At 36.3% G+C, this 22,207-nt stretch overlaps 1 protein-coding gene across 1 annotated transcript; it reads left to right on the top strand.

Annotated features, from left to right (window-relative positions):
* Nucleotides 1-9,067: 9,067 nt before the first annotated feature.
* LOC140147451 (putative nuclease HARBI1) lies at nucleotides 9,068-20,938 on the top strand. Its single transcript, XM_072169228.1, has 4 exons — nucleotides 9,068-9,363; nucleotides 11,996-12,143; nucleotides 15,528-15,717; nucleotides 20,265-20,938. Exons 1-4 carry the CDS (start codon nucleotides 9,068-9,070, stop codon nucleotides 20,936-20,938), a joined length of 1,308 nt encoding a protein of 435 aa, XP_072025329.1.
* Nucleotides 20,939-22,207: the final 1,269 nt, after the last annotated feature.

Below are 22,207 nucleotides of genomic sequence, written 5' to 3'. Positions count from 1 at the left end.
TTTTGGCTATATAACTTGATCAATTTCAGCGATTTTAATGCAGTCTTTTCAGATGCCATGCAAACAAATAGTTACTCGACGTATTTCCATGTATTGCCCAGGCCTATTAGTGGTATGTAACCTAATGGAATCTCAGATAATGGTCTTTGAGTCCAGTACATAAGGGGGGTTAATGTGCTTCCCCCGGGATTCTACCAAATAGGGCAGTCAAAATATGAAATCAACCACCACTAATTGCAACAGAATCCAATTCACATGCGACCATATCCCTAAAGCTCACACAAAAACAAAAATTCCCTGAAAATCCAAGTAGTGGAACAGTGCCTAATTTGCATAAATCCAAAATGGCCGCATAAGGGTGAAATTTCAGAGTTGGTCAAATCTAGCTATTGCGGTTCTTAAGTTCTCAAATCTTGATCTTGAGGTTCTTGAGTTTAGTCTAATAATATATCAAAACGAAAGTTTTGGGGCGTTTCTCCCTGCGGCACATAAGGCGGCAATGACACTCCTTATATCAAGCCTTGGGATCTCCCTCATAGAGTCCATACCATTCCTCTTGTGTGTACCTATTATTTGTCTCAATATTTGAGTGCAAACACCGCTGGTCATGCTCCCCTCCGATGCTCCTTAAGGTCGTTTAAAGGTTTGTACCGGGTGTCCCAAAAGTCCCTTAACATTGTGAATTTGCCATAACTTGCGTTGGGTTAATAGTGTTGTTACAAAAATTGCACAGTATGTTGATAATTCTTTTAGAAATGTTATGATACCAAACATGCCTATGTGGTCATGACCCTTTGGCATGAAATTAATGAATATCTACCGTACCGTAAAACCCACTTTTATAAAAAATAAGTCTCGTCATTTGAGACGTGAACACGATATAACGTGTTATCATTTTAAAATCTGTTTTGTTTAATCTGGCTGTGTTTGTTTGATTGTTTGTTTTCAATGCATAATCTTCATTTTCTGTTTTATCTGGGGTTTATATGGAAACTGCTTGAGATCTTTTCTGAGGATTCGATGAACAGTTGTACAGGGTACGTTGTTCTCCATTGAAAGTCGACGTACTGATCGCCTTGGGCTTTTCGCCACCGCTCTTCGTATGACATCAATGTTTGTAGCCGATCTTCCTGTTCTTCCACGTCCTGCCCGAAGTAGATCATGAACAGATCCAGTTGATAGGAATTTCAGCACTAGTTGCTGGATTGTATTTCGGCTGGGTAGTGCATAATTTACATTAAACTGTTCCTTAAACATTGCTTCAGTGAGTTTGTCCGACTTTGTCTCGGCAAAGAACCATACGACCTGAATCCGTTGATCTATAGGAAATTCATCTTCACTTCAACTGTTTTAAAGTAAGGTTTAATATTGTCAATATATCCTAATTATAATCTAAAACAGCAATCACGCTTACGCTAAGCCATGTAATCCATGAATGTTCATACCTAAATGTAGCGTGCGCAGTGAGTGAACCAACTCTATTGTTCAGGGAAGCACATCATTCATGTTCTTGAACAAAGAACACATGAGCTTGCTTTTGTGGGTTTGATACACACATATGTACAGTCGCACAGTAAGGTCAAAGGGTCATCAATAATGCTTTTTTGGTATCAGAATAATTCTTAAAAGATCAATCTATATGAATATGTTCTCCATTTTGGTATGAAGTAGGAAATATTTGAGATATGGCCAATTCACAATGTTAAGTTACTTTTGGGACACGCTGTACATAAGTAATGAATCAAAATACATCTAATAATATAATATAATATAACTAATTGTAAAAGGCGAATTATGTTTTTTTAAATAAAATTTGTGTGAAGCTGAATGTTTTATACTTGTCAGTTTTTAAAAAACGAAGATACACCACTCGAGATAGTAATCATGTGGTAATGGTTCTACAATCAACAGCTTCAGTATAAAAGATGAACAGAAACAATCATGAAGATATGAAATTTATTGTCAATCTACGCTGCCACGCCGGTGCAAATTTAATTTTCAAAATTTAATGATCATTGAGGCTGTACTACAGGGACTCGGTAATCCCGAATTGTTCATCCGGGTAAATTTTGCAGAATTACAAGGTATTGACGGGAGGGATGGCGACCAGGGATGGCGACTACTGAGGGGTCTGGTCAAATGCCAAGAAGAAAGAGTTGAGCACTTCGGTTTGTGAGCGTTTACAAAAATATATTATTTAGGCATATTTTTGTTTGTTTATGTGTTAGTTCGTTTGTTTCATGATTTCTTTTCTTTTTTACATCCTAAGCACACAAACACATGTTTATACATGTATTTGTAAACATTTCCTGGGGAACTTTGGAAAGCAATCATTGCTTTGTTTTACAAATGTGTTACTTCTTGATTAAAGATTTCGTACTTTAAACTTCTTTGATGTTGAAAGTAGGGCCCTATTTCGAAAGTTTCTGCCTGATCATAATCCTAATCCTAATGACCTAAATTCACTAACATGTACAAGGGCATGCACTTGCCATGGCATACAACATCAACACAATATATATAAAGATGTTGTAAACAGATATTTCATCCTTCACCTTGATCAGTTGGATGCATCGAACATGAACTTAAATCTTTCCCCTCAGGAGTCCACGTGAATGACTAAGCTTAATACACTCTTGAGCGGGTGTCATTTTTACCGTGTAGATGTAAGGCATATAATTACAACTTTAACCAGTAGCGCTTTTTAATACATGAATGATCGGGAGCTACTAAGCATTACACTATGGAGCCATCAAAGAATATTTGACAGGCGGTTCAATATATATAACGGGAATACGTATAAAAACAGGAAATGCGTATTTGCGCAAATCGTTATTTTGATCTGCTATATACCAGTGTGAACGATGGCATTAACTTCAAATAGATTACATTTCTTGTTGCTCAAATTACTAGGTAACGTGAATTAGAAGATATTCCAAATCATAATTGATTTTTTACGTGCGCGCCACACATGCAATGATACCTGTATCAAATTTTATTCAAGTGTTTTAACTAATGTTATTTCAATTACTTATGAGTCTATGCTTGTAATTTTATATACATGTATAGCAGATTTAGACATTATTTGATGGGAGCGATAAATTCATATCAATAGTTTCGTTAATATATTCATGCTTAAAATGCAATTGAATATATGAATACAAAACCCACCAAGTCCATACTTTGGCCAATTATACAAAGGCCTGTCATGAAAGAACAACTCAAATTCATCCTCTGTGTCTATTGAACATGTGAAAAACAGCATGTATGAAAGAACCACCAAAATCCAGGATTTGAGTCTTGTAACACATTGATTGAAATCCAGTATGTATAAAAGTCCACTTGTAACACATTCATTGCTGTAGAGTGACTTTTGAAAAAAAGGGGGGTTAATCAAGGTAAATGTGTGGTTTATATTACATGGCAGTATGCTTATCAACATTATACATACCTGTGTGCCTTATGTTGTATTATCTTACTAGTGGTAATCTCATTCCAACATTGTTGTCTTGGTATATGATTAAAAAAACCAGCCAAGTCCAGCATTTAAAATGAACCCCACGAAATCTCTGAAATGCTAATCGTCATACCTAATACAGTTTAACCCACTCATTTGCACGTAAAACTTACCACATTGACCAGGTAAATCTAACTGAAGGAATTAAAATGATACACAGTTGTTTTTTTCTCAAAATCACTTCCCATGGACTTGGGTGGGTTTTGAATTCATGTATTCAATTACATAATTAGGGATAGGGCATGAGTTGAAAACAATTTGTGAAAACTCTCTTAATTTCAGTTGTGTATAAAATGCCAATACCCTCGCGACACAGTATCTCGCGATGAAATTTAAATAATACTCCAGCGATATATCGCGACTACACCTTGATCTGATTTAGCCTATATTAGACAAGTACGGCTTATTTTAGTTAGCGTTACCCTGCATGCAATCGGTTTTGATACGCGTGATAGTTGGAGCCTAGGGCACAAAATCTTGATTCACAAGACAAATTCTGTACACTTAGCTATCTTTAAGGAAATTGTCGTGAAAAAACGCTCATTTATGTGAAATATAGTTCAATATTGCTGTAGGCTAAGCTAGTTAAAGGCCCATTCAGTGATTTGCTCATCCAGACGATCGTAAAAATCATAAAAATTCAGATTTTGGTACCTTTTGTCATTGTCATAGATGTGCTAACATAGCCTGCTAGTGGTTCAGCCAAAGGTCGTGTATTAAAGATATAATAAGGCATTTATATGTAATCTGTATTTTATATACTGTCAGTATATAAAGTATGGGCTGTGGCATAATTATGAATGAAATAATTATTTCGCTTGACCCCCCCCTTTGCACATGCCAAATTTTTTTGGATCCCAATTCGCAAACCTTAAATGGTCTACACATATGTGGCGAGCGCAGCGAACAGGAAAATTTGCATATGAAGCGTTTCCGTACTGTTTTTTTAAGCCTTTTAGAGCACTTTATTTAAAAGGCACGCCATGAATGTGTGCCAAAAAGCGCTTGCCCCCCCTCGGCTGGCCATAAATTACAAGTTTGGACATTATTATGATATGATCTAAGTGTGTGAAAATATTAGCTCCAAAACATAATAATGATAAAATCGGATTCTTTACGCCCAATATTGATTCACACAGCAAACAACATTTATACGCTTAGTTTGTTTGTTTGATGGGACCAGGCTCAAACAAAATGTTCAAGCCAGGCTAAAAAGCCTATGTAAGCATGCTGGTCTGTATGGAAATAGAAGTGAGAAACAGATTTGCAGACAAAGGACAAGGTAAGGAAGGCCACTCCCAACAATCAATTTTACTGTCAGCCTTTGGGTCAAGAGAATAGAAGTGCTTAATCCATCTGACACGGCAGTTTCACTCCCATTGAAACACGATAATTAGGTTTGCTGATTCGTGCGTTCAGTTTTTGTTTTCTCCACTGATGAAATACGCACGAAATTGACTAAACGCCACGGCTCGATCGCTGTACTGCATGCAATAATCGAAGCGGTGCGCCATGTAAGATAATGTTGCTTTCAAACTCTGATAAAACAGTGCCAAAACAGAAAGCAAGTAAGGAACATTATAAGGTACATAATACTCAATGTTTTTGTCATTTATTGGAATAAAACAATGTTTTTAAGTTTGAAAATTTTTACAATAAAATCACACAAAAATTGCACCCTTTCCCATTGATTTTATAGTTTGTCTAAACATGCAATGTAGAATCAAAGATATTTCAAGACTGACACTTCAATAAACAGTGGAAATGTATGTTACTACAAAATGAGGCGTGTTATTAACTAACTTTTGAAAAATTAGAACTAGGCCAACAGAATATGAAGAGATATCACTTAATAAAATCACCCCCTTTTAACCGTTAATTGCGCGTGTTTGCCACAAACACGCACAAACTCGGCTGCGGCGACCGCTCCATGCGTGCGATGCATGAGTAGGCCTATATTGAACATGCATGTTTTACAGCATCTTGTACGCGAACGCCCAAGAAAGAAATAATCCAAGTCAGAACTCAGTTGTAGCTAGTTGTATTATGAAATCCTACAGCATATTAAATAATAAAAAATTAATATTTAATCACTTTTACGAAATCCAACCCTGGTCCATGGACTGGGCATAGTTCAACATGTAGTTTTAGTTCTTTGCATTTGCTGATGCACCGCATGTTAATACACTGGCCATCTTCATCATATTACTTTAGGCCACGTAATAACATGTATATGCAATGTGTTTATAAATGATAACCAAGAGCTTTTTAACATGTCTTTTCATTCCAACAATTTTAGAAACAAAGTAAGGGAACAAAGAAGAAACATAACAAAAATGTTTAATTTGAAATTGGCGAGGGCAGGGACGATAGGCCTACGTGTTATTTATTTTACTTGGCCTTTTTTAAAACATGTTCAAGTTTTTAATTTTCAACGTTTTTGCAAAATCTATCAGAATCACTTTTTTTTAAATCTTTCCACTCAGAATCACTCTTTGTTTACAAACATCATTTCCATACAATTGGTTACACACATCATGACAGTGAACATGACCCATAGTTGACCGCTAATAACCCCAATGTTATGGTACAGGTACGCGCACATGACAGTCAATGCACTAACCTGACCGCTTGATAACCCCTAGGATAGTACAGATGCGCGCATCATGACTGTACAAGCGCTACAGCATGACAGTACAGCCGAATTGGTCAAGATGGGAGATGCCGCACTTGTTGATAGAAAGACAGCTTAGGCTAATAGAAATTGGCACTCCTTTCATGGTGGATAATAATAAAGTATAAAACATGCTGATATGTCCGGCACTTAGGCAGGGTAATTCTTTGTTGGATTATTTTATTTGATCCTATTTGTGACCTCTTCTCATAATTTATTTACTTTCTTTTTCTCACAAGTCTGAAACATCGAGTCGCAGACTCACAGTACCGTCCATGCGAACTTGGATGTAGGCCTAAGCTTAAGCTTAGGGCAGGCCTATATCATGACGGTGTTGACGCAACTTAGAAAACCTGGAAGTATGATACATGTATATCTCCTTAAATTTGCCTCTGTGGACCTACTTTAATAAATACGAATATAGACTAGGCCTATGACTGTGAATTAATGTAGATCATGAGGTGCCAAGACAAACAGATATCGTAAAAGTCGCCCCGCGCTTGCAAAAGTTATGACTGAACGCTGTACAATGGTTTATACTCGTCATGTATATCGCCATGGTCGGGGCACGTACCGGGTATGTAGGCCTATTTGCATGCTTGTCGTGGTCGACCTGGCTAAAAATCCTGGCGTTTGCGGGCCGAATGTGGCAACCCAAAATTTACGGTCGACCTGGGAGAAACCGATTTACGATAACTTAGGTGGTCTATCGTGTGCGATACGATATTTTAGGTCGACCTGGGATTTTTTTCTCCCAGCTTGACCCAAAACGCGACAGTACAGTGTACAAGAATGTACCACATGCGGTATTAAATACACATGACAAGACAAGTTATATAATTACGAGTCAAACACAGTCAGTTTATAAATATTATAAATGTGGTTTGTTTTTATTTTAAAATCAATACAAAGGTTGTTTTTTCTTTGGTTTGTTTTTAGTTTGTTTGATTGTTGTTTGTTTGTTTGTTTGTATTACTCTCCAGAGCAATGCAAATGGAATTCATTGTGTTAGCCACTGTTGACATAATAAATGATTTCATAAATATAGTTTTATTATAAATCACGTACAGAAAAATAATCTCATCAATAAATGACTATAAAATTATGAAAGGAAGAAAAACTATTAATGAATGCATTTTTATAGACCATGCACATTTTGTTAGCTTATTGTTTGTTTTATAGAAACTTTATTTTGCTTGCTTCTTTTTTTATCTTGGTTACATTTTTGTTTCTGATATATGAATTCATTTCTCAATAACAAATTGCCTTATAATTCATATTTCCATCTACATGTAAATATAATTAAAAGTCCACATAAAAATCTACAGCCTGACAGCTGAATGCATGCTATTGTAGGCCTATTCTTTGAAAAGAAATGAATTTCCTACCAAGCATGCAAGGCCTTAGTTGTATAGTATTCACTGTACAGCTTAAAAATGTTATGAACATTCTGTTGACATTTCACGAGGTATTCATTTCATTAGAAAATTTTAGAACATAAAATTGTTTTGATAATTTGTAAACACAAGATCATGAAGCTTCAAAACTTGGTAAACAAAAATTATATTTAAAACACTTACCAAATGATTCAGCACTTGAACTACTGTCTGTTATATTTCAATGATTTAGAAGGTATCATGCAGCCTTTATCATGTTTATAATTGTGATGATTCCAAACATCCAGAAATGTCTTTCTTCGTGTCCATTTCTTTGAAGACTCTTTGAGGTTATCAGTTTCAAATAATTATATTTATTATAATGCACATCAACATCGGATGAATTTGTTTAATTTGCCGTTGTATTTATTGTAGCTCTGAAATGAGCTGTACATGGAATTTTTCTCTCCTTTTATAATCCTTCCTTACAAGGAATGGTTGAAACCATTCTAATATTATAACTTTCTAAACCCGTCTCGGGCTTCAACAAAGCTGTCCTGTAATCTCGTTATTTTCATTTGTCCCGTTTGTCCAGCAGATATCCAATAAGCCCAATTCTAGTCTTTCTGGATCCTCTGTAAAATTTAAAAAAAGAATAGAAAAACAAAACAAACATAAATATAAAAGAGTGAAGAGACATCTATCTTGATTTATACCAAGGAAAAAAATGTTCATACAATATTATTATCACATACATTAGGCTAGATACATTAGACTAGAAAATAACATGTAGCTGATTTCTATAGATTTTTAAAACGTAGGGCCTAAGCCCTATATTAATATAGTTTTTTTAAAGAAATTAAAACAGACCATAGTGGATATTCAATTATCATTAGGCCTACAAGCATGCAAGTTGGCTGCTGCTTGTTGCATCTATAGGCCCAATCACTTACGAATATGATGCCGAAATTTTTATTGTAAATTCTATGAATTGATCATTCGTGTTGGTATTTCTTCCAAATTCCCAGTTTATTATTAGATAGGCCTACTCAGTTAAACCAAATAGATAATATAATAGTTCTATAGGATATCAATAAGTATAATTTACATCTCAAAACACCAACAACACCATAAAATTTACCGTAGGCCTATGCATATTCCACAGTGCACTGAGTGAATGTCCTACGCAGCGGTCCTGTTCAGTGAGCTTGCCGGCTTGTCCCCCGGAGTGTAGCTGTGTCAGTATGCCTATCTCTTGCCGTGTTAAGGACCGTTCATACTACGCCTGCGATGCGATGCGATGCGGCAAACATCGCATCGCATCTACAGCAAGGCAAACCAAAAAATCATCGCATCGACCTGCGGTGTATCGCAGTATATGAAATCACTTGCGATGTATGCCTGCCTGCGATGCCGACTGCCGCATCGCAGCCGGCATCGCAGGGAGCATCGCGGTGATCGCATCGCAGCAATTACGGGCGTGAACGCTTAGCAACCAAAATGGCACCACACCAGACAGCATTGGTGTTGCACCGTGTTTTTATTCTTACGGCTCTGAGTGTTATTACTCAGAGCCGTAAAAGAAGATTTTACCAGAGGCCTTTGAATACGAGGAGAGCTAAACTTGGTCATCACAGAAATCTCATACAAGAACTGTGGGATGAGGACGACAGTTTTTTCCGTCTTGACAGAAACACTTTCAACCATCTATTGAATGCAATAGGGGATCGTTTGAGCCACGCCCCGACCCATCGTCAGCCAATATCACCAGATGAGCGTTTGTCGATGACTCTAGGGTAAATATAACTTGTGTTTGTATTTTTTTATTATAATCTAATTGTTTATTTCATTGTGCTAAAGACAAGTAAAATATAAAATAACATTAGGCCCTGTATCGTCCGGATGGAGAGGGGGCAGGGGTCTTGCCCTTCCTGTCAATACATCATAAAAACGGAGTCGAGAGGCCCCGAATTTTTTTGTTATTTCCCAAAAGCTCTGCCAGCTATTTATAAAGTTCCAACGTGACAGCCATGTACTATCACTGGCTATCTATGTAGCGTGATAAGAAAAAACATGATATTAAAGAAGACTGAATGTTGATATGGTGAAGATGTTTTTAAATATTGATATAAAAATATACACTGACGTTTCGTACATTACAATGACGTTTCGTACTCTTTGAGTTTTGTACGAAAAGTCAGCGTGTAGGCTACATTTTAAGCATAAGCATAGGCCTAGTCGAAGATCACCACATCGTGCAGTCTTTTAAAGAAGACTGAACGATATATAGTCATGCTCATGATGATGGTTATGTTAAACGATCTTATACAAATACATCGTTTCGTACATTCAGTCTCCTTTTTATGGCGCTATTTAGGCTTTAGCTATGAGTCTATCACAATGATCATGTAGCCTTGTAGGCCTACCCTAGTCACATGACTCATGTCATGAGTATAGGCCCGGCTGAGTATGAGTATGACTATGTAGTATGAGTGACCTCGGGAGTGACCTGTTGGTCTTATGATGGGATTGATACCTATGTAGGTCTACTACCAAGTTGACTTGGCTATACCATGAGTAGGGCCTACGTTATCATGGTCATAGGCTTATCAATCACAACCGTACATTTATCATTCATTGTGCATGGCATAACATGCATAAGCTTAATATAGGCAGGGCCCACTGATCATGTATACGAGTGATACATACGCTCTTGAGCTTTGAAGTGATCACAAACTCACAATTCACATGGTGTACTTTTCTATTGCGTTGCTTCCGTATGACTCGGCCTGAAATGCTACTGTGGATAATCTATTAAATTCATAAACATAAATATTTATCATCATCCGCACCGACTGCGAGTGCGATTCACTTTCCTTTTTGGTGAAAATCTTTTCCTTTTTTGATACGGGGCACCACATCCGGCACCATAATGGCAGCCAGTGATGGCCATGACACTGCGTTGCGTAGTGTGGTTTTATTTAAAGTCTTTTCGTTTAAAAATTGTATGTATAGCCTAGGCCTACTATAATAGTTTTCTTAGATTTTTACTTGGGTAAGGATAAATAATGGGGTAATAATATTGTATTGTTGCACTGGTATATATACTTTTGAATTACTTTTGAATTAAGATATTATTTCGAGTGTTAAAAAAAGTAAGCCTACACAGGATAAAATGGTGGTTGATTTACAATATTGAAGTAGGGCCTACAAATATCAATTGTTTTATCTAGCCAGTACGAGTTTAGAATCAAGTAACTTTTCTTCCAATTTTATCTCAGAATTTCGTGAATTTACGGCAAAAACTTAAAAAAGAAGGGAAATAAAAAATGAATTTGTCGTTTCAGCTGAGATGGACGCGCTTAAAAAATTAACACGTGTGGGTTTTTGAGACATTACAATTTTTTAGTCATGCTTTCATTATACACTGCAAAAACAGCAGAGCAACAGTCCTAGGCCTATAATGTTCTATAGGCCTATGAATTCTTTCAAATTTAAAATTTGTTTTTCAATACTCAAAATCCTGAAAATACTATAGTACAAATTGTCAGGAAGGGTTTCTACACTGCAAAAAACGTCTTTAGGAATTAAACACTTTTCTTGCATGCACCACATTTCTAAACATGCTTGATTCCTAAACCCTATAGTGGCAGCCAGCCCTGATATATAGCTACTAACCTCTCCATCTCGGGGGCACTTGACGTGATGGGGTGTGTAGAGATAGCACTGCAAAAAGTGTGTTTAGAATTAAACACTTTTCTAAACACTATCTTGCACCATGTTTTTAAACATGTTCAAATGCTATTGATGGGTATGTGTTTAGGAATTTAACACATGATGTTTTGGAATTTGACATTGGTTTTTAGGAATAAAACACTTTTCTTGCACTACGTTTCTAAACATGTTTGATTCCTAAACACCAATGTCAAATTTCCTAAACACAGCCCATCAAATTCCTAAACATGTGTAGCATTTAAACATGTTTAAAAATGTGGTGCAAGATAGTGTTTAGAAAAGTGTTTAATTCCTAAACACACTTTTTGCAGTGTATGTACAATGAAGGTACATGGGTGTTAATTTATAAACACGAAAACACATAAAAATATGAAGATATTAATGTTTTAACACAAGATAGTAGATAGTGTTAAAATGTAATAGTTTATAAAATAACACCCCTATACATTAACTGTACAAAGCTTATTCATTTATTTATTAGTGTTTATTAAGTGTTGCTCCGGCTGTGTATGCAGTGAAGCAGAGATGCCACTCAGTTTCACCAAAAAAAAACTTTGAAAACAGATGAGCAAAACCTGAACAAACACTTGTATGCCCATTAATGCAGGTTACAACACGAAAACGGACATAATTTGGTATACATGTAACTGATTTTATTACCTATACTTCTTTTTTTTATTCATCTATATCTAGATTCCTTGCAAGTGGCGCATCTCAGAAGTTGATAGCCCTCGACTGGCGAGTAGGGCGATCTACCCTGCACTCAATCCTTAAGGAGACCTGCCAAGCCATTTGGGATACTTTCAAAGACGATGTTGTGCCATTTCCAACTACTCCGCAGGTTTGTAAATAAAAATTCCCTTTAAAAGGGAAGGCCAGCCTCAATGCAGAAGAGGTCTTGTAAATAGTTTGGGTCACCGTGAAAGGCATTTTTAGGATCACGCTTACATCCATGTTACATGACAGTTCACCAAACCATCAATGGTGAGAACATGCACACTGAAACAGCAAAAAACATGAACTCCTATAACTCCTGTCAACTCTTTAATTCATTACTCCAAATTGTTCTGTATTTTTTTCTTTACTGCTTTTTACCCATGCTTATTATTAAAATCAAGAAATACACTGCAGTTGTTAGTTAATTCGCTATGTTAATAATATCATCAATAACATTTTGAGTCAATTTTATCCATAAAACGATACAGGATAGGATAGATAATTACTTTGACTTCAATGTGGTCCATATAATGAAGATTTTGATTCTACAACATTATTAGATCTGTTATCAACATATCAATTATGCACTCACAGGCAACCAAACATCATGCTATGCTCAGTAGTCCACTGATATGACCTCGTGATCATTCCCCGCTTTGACCATGTCATTTTTTTGATATGCTGATTGCTGAACAAGTTTATGTTTATATGTGTAGGCCTAACCTATGATAACTTTTTAAGTCATAATTAATTCAAACATAACTTTGGCAATACTCAATCGTTTTCGTTCGTTGAAACGGCAAAACATACTTTCTTTTCCTTGCAAATCGAATTAGCAGACATCAAAAACATTTCCACCACGAGAAGTAAAAAAAATTCATACCAATAGAAGAAGGCTATAATCTTAGCTAATCTTTAGTGTACACAAACCCCATCTCAGAATTAGGTACCAGCCCTATGGGCTGGCGAAAAATGTATAAGTAATCATGCAACTTTGGAACCCAATTTTAGGTGTATGATTTCCCCAGTTGTACACGCAAAGCATTGCATGGGTCATGAGAACTCCCTAAAATACTATATACAGACATGCCAACTTTGAAATCCAGATTTCCGTACTCAGAAGAACAAAAATCCGTATTTTGCACCCTAAAACCGTATTTTTAAATATTTTTAAAAACCTTTTGCATACCTGCCAACTCCAGAAACTCCAAAAGTAGAACACATAATTGAGAGGGAGCACTTGTGCGACCGAGCACATAACGGCCCACTTTACAAATTTGCAATCAAATTTGGCAATACCAAAGAACCATTCCATCAAAGTAATAAATCAATACAGAAAGATGCTTCCTTTACGAGTTATCACTCATTGAAAGTGCTACTTTGCTATACTTTACATGGAAAGCGGCCATCTTAAAGTCGTCATATTTCCTTAATTACATAACTGATCAAGCTGAATTCCGGATATATGATGCACAGTTGAAAATTAATTTTTAAAAGATTTGGTGACCTCAGTCGACCTTTGACCTTGTATGTGACCTTTGACCTTACAAAATTGGATAAAGTATGTAGACCAAACAAATTGGGTTTTGTTACTTCTAATGTTGTTAGAAGCATGCTTTGTTAAATCTTTCAAGTTCAGAAAATCATTGATCATCATCATCTGAATCTGAATAAACAAAGTGGGAAAGCATCTTGTAGGCCTATACATATTTCTTTAATGTGCATGCATGGTGCGCCCGGGATGGTGCGAAAGTCGGACTGAAGTAAAAGGAGGTCCGAAACCTTCTTGTAGGTTTATTCTTTTGCACCAATAGAGCTAAATAGTTAACTAAATACCTTCAGAAGACATAGCATTAGGTGGTTATAAAAAATATTAATGTGCATGAAAAATCTGCAAGTCAGAAGAAAATTATTTCGGAAACCATCTTGTAGGCCTATTAAATATTTCTTTAATGTGCATGCATGGTGCTAAAGTCGGAAGTAAAAGGAGGTTGGAAACCTTCTTTTATGCCTATTCTTTTGCACCAATAGAGCTAAATAGTTAACTAAATACCTTCAGAAGACATAGCATTAGGTGGTTAATAAAAAATATTAATGTGCATGAAAAATCTGCAAGTCAGAAGAAAATTATTTCGGAAACCATCTTGTAGGCCTATTAAATATTTCTTTAATGTGCATGCATGGTGCGAAAGTCGGAAGTAAAAGGAGGTTGGAAACCTTCTTTTATGCCTATTCTTTTGCACCAATAGAGCTAAATAGTTAACTAAATACCTTCAGAAGACATAGCATTAGGTGATTAATAAAAAACATTAATGTGCATGAAAAATCTGCAAGTGGGAAGGAAATTATTTCGGAAAGCATCTTGTAGGCCTATTAAATATTTCTTTAATGTGCATGCATGGTGCGAAAGTCGGAAGTAAAAGGAGGTTGGAAACCTTCTTTATGCCTATTCTTTGCACCAATAGAGCTAAATAGTTAACTAAATACCTTCAGAAGACATAGCATTAGGTGATTAATAAAAAACATTAATGTGCATGAAAAATCTGCAAGTGGGAAGGAAATTATTTCGGAAAGCATCTTGTAGGCCTATTAAATATTTCTTTAATGTGCATGCATGGTGCGAAAGTCGGAAGTAAAAGGAGGACAGAAACCTTCTTTTATGCTTATTCTTTTGCACCAATAGAGCTACATAGTTAACTAAATACCTTCAGAAGACATAGCATTAGGTGGTTAATAAAAAACATTAATGTGCATGAAAAATCTGCAAGTGGGAAGAAAATTATTTCGGAAAGCATCTTGTAGGCCTATTAAATATTTTTTAATGTGCATGCATGGTGCGAAAGTCGGAAGTAAAAGGAGGTCGGAAACCTTCTTTATGCTTATTCTTTGCACCAAAAGAGCTAAATAGTTAACTAAATACCTTCAGAAGACCTAGCATTAGGTGGATAATAAAAAACATTAATGTGCATGAAAAATCTGCAAGTCGGAAGAAAATTATTTCGGAAAGCATCTTGTAGGCCTACTAAATACTAAATTTTTAATGTGCATGCATCACCGAAAGTCGAGAGAAAACGATGTAGGCAACCACTTTAACAGACCAAGAAAGTGGTCAAATGATACCAGTAATTCAGTCGGTAGTCTAATCTTGCAGCTGTTTATCTTTTTAAGACACAACATTTTATTATTTTGGTCAAAATTCTGGAATACCGTATTTTTTTGGGGGTGACCGTACTACCGTATTTATCACGTTTTACCGTACAAAATACGGTGAAACCGTACTAGTTGGCATGTCTGTATATAGTACTGATACCATTCCCAGGGCCGGATAGCAAAATTCACCTTCATGTTGGGCTAAAATTGGCTGAAATTTAAATTTTGACAATTGGTATACCGATGGGTAGCAAACCCCGTAGCAAACACAGCAAAAAGTATAGGCATTGAGAAAAATTTGAAGAGACCGCCCAGGGACGAAATGCATAATTATATTGTAAAACGTTTTTCCTTGCAGGAATGGAAGAAGATTTCAGAAGAGTTTAAAGCCAAAACGCAGTTTCCTAATTGCTTAGGTGCAATTGATGGCAAGCACGTCAAGTTACAGGCACCACCGTTAGCAGGATCCACGTATTATAATTACAAGCATTTCCACTCTCTAAACCTCATGGCTGTCTGTGACGCGAACTTGTGTTTTACTTTTGTAGGTAAGGTATTTACCTAGCCGGGACACCGGCTAGGTCTTGTGATGCTATCGGATCTTTCTTCTTTCTGGCAACAAATTTCAAAATGCTTCTTCTCCTACATGTTACATCCTACAATAACGTCACTTGCACATATGCATCGGCTATATCCAGTGTCTATAGGATATTCACAAATTTGGGGTCAAAGGTCATTAAGGGGTCATTTCCGGTATAAAACCAAATATCTTCAAAATGCTTCTTCTGCCACAAATTACATAGTACGATGATGTCACTTACACATATGCATCGGCTATATCCAGTGCCCATAAATTATTCACAGAATTTGGGTCAAAGGTCCTTAAGGGGGTCATTTCCGGTCTGAAAGCAAAAATATTCAAAAAATCACTGTTTTTACAAATTACATAGCAGAGTGTTGTCATTAGCACACATGCATTGCTACCAACCAGGGTCTTTGGGGTGTCTACAGTTTTGGGGTCAAAGGTCATTAAGTGTTCGCTTCCGGTCAAAACACAAAAATCATCAAATATGTTCATTTTTTTATATCTCAAAACGTAACCAGACCGGAGTGACGTAAACGTCATATATGCATTAGTGTTACCCGATGTGTGCACGGTATTTTTATTTTTTTGGTCAAAGGTCATTTACACGTCATTTCCGGTTTTAAGCTAAATAACTTCAAGAATTTTTATCACCATAACTAAGCATTGTAGATTTTTAGTCTAGCCGAGCGGCGGCTAGACTCCTGTTTCCCAGTAGTTTCTTTCTTCTTCTTCTTCTTCTTCTTCTTCTTCTTCTTCTTCTTCTTCTTCTTCTTCTTCTTCTTCTTCTTCTTCTTCTTCTTCTTCTTCTTCTTCTTCTTCTTCTTCTTCTTCTTCTTCTTCTTCTTCTTCTTCTTCTTCTTCTTCTTCTTCTTCTTCTTCTTCTTCTTCTTCTTCTTCTTCTTCTTCTTCTTCTTCTTCTTCTTCTTTCTGTCAACATTTAACATAATTTGCTCTAGCTCCTTTATTATTTGACCGATTATGACCAAACTTGTGCACAAGCTCCACTACCCCAGCCTTTACATTTGACATGACCCATTTGGGGTCAAACGTCATGCATGAGTAATTTTGGCTAAAAATGTGATTTTTACCAAAAATGCTTCTTCTCCTACAGATTACATGGTACAGTAATGAGATTTATACATTGACCTTGGCTATAGCCGGGGCCTATGGGGTCCTCACAGATTTGGGGTCAAAGGTCATTAAGGGAATATTTCCGGCACATAACCAAATACCTTCAAAATGCTTCTTTTCCTACAGATTCTATGGTACAGAGATGCGACTGACACATATGCATTGACATTAGTTGGTGTCTATGGGGTCCTCACAGATTTTGAGTTCAAGGTCAAACAGGGGACAAAAATGGTTGATTACTGAAAATATTTTCTGCATATTACGTGCTGTGATCATCAGAATAATGCCAAAAGGGCTCTAGCATTATGTTCATATACGATTGTAATCAGATTTGGCTTAAACATGGAGGAGGGGTCTGTTTTGGGGTCAAAAGGGGTAAAATTCTAAAGTTTGTCCAATTTAGATGAAAATTAGTATATGTGATCTTGATATGATTCAAAATATATTGGAGGTCATTTCAAGGTCACCAGAGGTCAACGAAAGGTCAAAAGGGGGGTCAAATTCTAATATTTGTCAAATTTAGATGAAAATTAGTATATGTGATCTTGATATGATTCAAAATATATTGGAGGTCATTTCAAGGTCACCAGAAGTCAACTAAAGGTCAAAAGGGGTCAAATTACAAAGTGTATTCAATTTGAATGAAAATTAGTATATGTTATGTGGATATGATGCAAAATGTGGTGAAGGTCATTTCAAGGTCATCAGATGTCATTTCAAGGTCACGGCTAGACTTCGCAGCCTTACTAAGGATGCAATATATCTAGTTTTTATTTAAACTGTAACAATGCATTTTCGCGGTGTATATGAGGGTTTTTTATATTGGGGTCAAAGGTCATAAGGTCATTAAGGAGGTCAAAACGTCAAATTTGCAAAAAAATGTTTAAAATTACGGAAAAGTAGCTGTATCTCAGCCTATGGAAAATCTAGACGGATAAAGCCCATACATGCTACAGTGATGCACCGTTAATGGTGTGAGATATCCATAAACTTTAAGACTGCCATTTCCGGCTCCGGCTAGGTCCAGATCTGTAACCAGATCTAGTTTATTTATTCAATCATATTTATTTACTTCCATCATTAAAAAGCAAAACAAACAAACAATATTATGTAAAATGGTCTCAGGATATTTATCACATAAGGAACATAGAGGTGAATCCTTTCTCCCAATTTTATGAAGGAACTTATTAAGGGCAATAGCCCGATGAAAAACTTTGAAATAAAATGCTCTTAATTGTGTCTCAATGGTACAAGAAAAATTACGAGAGTGAATATTTTCCCACTCCCAATCCATAGCCTCCTCATTACTATTATCATTAAGCAATTCATCCCAACACAGCTGAGCTTTATCAGGAGGTGATTTGTCAACCATAATTTGGTATTAAACAATATTAACGAGGGACTTTAGGTGCCGACAGTATATTGCTTGAAAATATATTTATATAAAAAATCACAATCTTCAACAGTGGCATCATCAAGCAATAGAGGTTATCCGTGTTCTATAAGCTGCATATCCTATCAGCGACTGCTATACCTTGTTTAGGACTTTCAAAAGAAGTACCTGCATGTGTAACCATGACTGTTTCAAAATAGCCCGCCAAAGTCATGCAGGTAACTCCGAGGTCGTGTATTGAATTCCTTTGAATGAGGAATACTACGGGAATCAGCGTCTTTTGTTAGAAGTCACACATGAGTGAAGTGGATAACCTCTATTCCCTTTCAACAATACTATTAACCAATGTATTGTATTTCCTCCTGTCTCTATAAGGGATATCAAATTCAATAATAAGATCATCAAAAGACTTCAGAACTGGAGTGGGAGTGTCAGTATAGAGTAAATCAGTAATATTATAAATTCCTCTTTCATACCAGGCTGCATAGTAGAAATACTGTTTTGATTTGGTACGGACATGTTTATTATACCAAATTCCCCCCTGTAATTTCAATTCGTTCAATTCAAAGCCAAGATCTTGAGCTGCCATATCCCTAAAATAATACCAAGATCGAAGCGATTCACAAATTTGAGTATTCTTGAGTTGTGTAAGAACTTTTTCTGGGGCATAAGCTTTCCAAAGAAGATTTGTATCTGAGTGGAAGCATTTAAGGGCAGATAATTCAATTGATTTCCATGTACAAAAATAACTATCATCCAATAAATGTTTAAGCCATGTCATTTTTTTTGTGACTGGGCAAAAGTAAACGGGTCAACCATTTTAAGCCCGCATGATCCATAACCAAGGCATAAGATTGACCTTTTAACCCGATCATTTCCACCATTCCAGATAAATTTATAAAAAATAGAATTTAGTTTCTTAAAACACAGATTAGGAACTTTGATACACAGCACTGAAAAAAGATATAAAAATTGAGGCAAAATGAGGGATTTGATAACAGAAATTTTACCAATAAGGGATAAATTCCTGGCCCTCCAGCAGTTTAAAGTTTTTTCGATAAGGTCTAATTTTGGTTTGTAATTCAATTCATATAAAGATTTTATAATCTAATGAGAATGTAATACCTAAACATTTAAATTTGTCATCTTTCAATTGCAATCCTTTATCTCGGAATGGAAAAGTAGCAGCACCCTTTTTTGAACCAATCCAAATTGCTTCAGATTTAAGTAAATTAATTTTACAACCGGAACATGTTGCGAAAATGTCTAGAGTTGAAAATAGGTTGTCAAATGATTCAAGAGCACCATCAATGAAGCAGGTGGTATCATCAGCTAACATAGATAATTTAAGCTCCTCACCATCAATTGGAATTCCACCAATATTGGGATTACCCCTAATGGCAATCGCGAGCACCTCCATAATAAACAAAAAGATGTAAGGGGAGATTGGGCACCCTTGAAATATCCCTCTGCACATATCAATAGAACTTGTAAGGAACCCATTGTTAGTAACATAAGATTTCCTGCAAGAATAAAATGTTTTAATCCAATTCAGAAAATTATCGCCAAAGTTAAAATGCTCAAGGACTTTAAAAAGAAACTCATGACTTTATCATCTATTATTTGACCACACAATACAAATAAACTATAAAACCTTTCCACGCAGCTCAAAAACGACTATGGCCCACTATATCGTTTTTCGTTTCATTTCAAGAAAAACGGGGAAAAAAGAAGCCCACTATAATAATGTTTCGTTCTAGGTAACAGAAGTTTAAAAGTACGAATTCATTTGTCGAATTTTTATACTACAACGAAAAACGATCATGGTGGGATGTTTCCGTTTTTCTTGTTGAAATGAAAATGATAAACGATCATAGCGTTCCTTATTTGTTTTTCTTGATTGAAAATGAAATGCGAAAAACGATTCGAATACGGACCGAATTGCCTATGTATTTTGAGTTTTGTGTTTTTTCTTGTTTCTTCAGACATAGGCTCCCCTGGGCGAAACAGCGATGGCGGAGTCTTCGCCCAAACGGCATTAGGTGCGGCTCTCAGCGATACAGATGTAGTTAAGACATTGAGTCTTCCACCAGACCAGTATTTCGATGGATGTGGGGAAAACAGGCGTACTTTGCCACATGTCTTCGTTGCTGATGAGGCATTTCCTCTACGACGACACATAATGAGACCATTCCCAGGACAAAACCTAACCGAAAGACAAGAAGTTTATAACTATCGCCTCTGTAGGGCAAGGCGGCTGATAGAGAACGCATTTGGAGTCCTCACACAACGTTGGAGATTTCTGCGAGGTGACCTTATAGCCTTCCCAGAAAATGCGGTGCTCTATGTACAAGCCGCTATAGTTCTTCACAACTGGCTACGAAAGAATTCAGTTAAATCTTACTGTCCACCGAAATACGTAGATCATGTTGGCATTAATGGAGAAATCATTAATGGAGAGTGGAGAGATGAGGCCGCTCGAATGCCTTCTGGATCATCTTCTTGCCTTCAAAACATTGACAAAAGACATATGGCATCTAATAACCATACAGAATCTGCCGTGGAGATCAGGGAATCATATGCAGATTTCTTCATTAGCCCAAATGGTGAAGTGGAATGGCAGCACAGACATGTTAGGCGTGGTAGAGATAACCCATAGTCAAGACGACACATAGTCAATGAATTACAGACATGAGACTGGAACATTGTGCTTGTTTTTTGTATAAATTATAATTCAAGAGTATTTCACTTTTAAATGGTGTAGGGGAAAGTGGGGTAATGCCGGACTGTGGGGAATCCCGGACACATCGATTGCAGCTAAACGGAGAAGGGTGGCACTATTATACTACCTTAGGGTATTAGCTACTTCAAGGTGTACCTCACGTGTACTACTACCAGCGCTTTGGGTCTCGTCTTTCTTTGTGAAAATTACGAAAAACAGAAATTGCCATTTTTGACTTTTTATCTGAAAAGTGATTTATTAGCTGGATGACAGTTAATGCGGCAAGGGACACAGATGAAGTATGGATGGAAATTATGTTTGATACTTGATTGTTAGCTGGATGTATGAATTTTGGTATCTTAAAAATGGATTAGTAGAACGAGCACTGAAAAATTAATTACTCTTCAATTTGAACGGCGTTACGTGCCGTTTTGATGAGTTACTATGCGTTCAAGCTCGACAATTTCCTTGAGATGAGGTCATGTATCTAAAGTGAGTCTTCTATGCCTGCATTTAAGCAACAAAATAAGCAGGTGTAACCGGGGAATGCAAGGGAAACGTGGGAAATATGAATTCTGTACTGAACGGTAAGCTTAAACTTATGTCTGTTTTGTCATGGAGGTATATAAATAAATATTTATATACCTCCATGGTTTTGTAGAGGAGCAGGGGCTGCTGGTTCTTCATGTTCTTGTGGGGAAGAAGGAAAGAAAGAAAGATTTTTATTAAGGCCTATACATTAGGCCTAGAGGGTATAGTTTTATTTGTTCATTTTCCATCATTTCTCATGTTCTCTTTCACGCATGCATGCCTGGGAATTCATACACATTGCATATGGTCGCATGTCATGAATTGGTCATCTTTTGTGTAACATAATGTTTTATGATAAAAATATCACCAATTTTGATTCACTTCAACACAACTTTTAATGAATACATTTTAGACCATTAAAAGTATACATTTCTGGAAAGCTTATATTACAAGGATGCCAAATCAACAAATTATAATATCATAATACAGGGTGGGTAAGAAATATACAGGGTGGAACATCAACAAAATTAACATCTTTTGTGTCATGGTAAACCCCATATTTTCTTTTTCTGAAAGCTATGTAGTTCAAAATAAATATGGATTCAGAAAGACATTGCATGGGCCCTTCCAACAAATTAGGAAGAAAGAGTTTGGTATCCCTTGCGTTAAACATAC

This window comes from Amphiura filiformis, chromosome 3 (assembly GCF_039555335.1).
Source record: "Amphiura filiformis chromosome 3, Afil_fr2py, whole genome shotgun sequence".
Classification (NCBI taxonomy): Eukaryota; Metazoa; Echinodermata; class Ophiuroidea; order Amphilepidida; family Amphiuridae; genus Amphiura; species Amphiura filiformis.
Note: the sequence above shows the minus strand (reverse complement) of the source record. Positions and strands in the feature narration are given on the sequence as shown.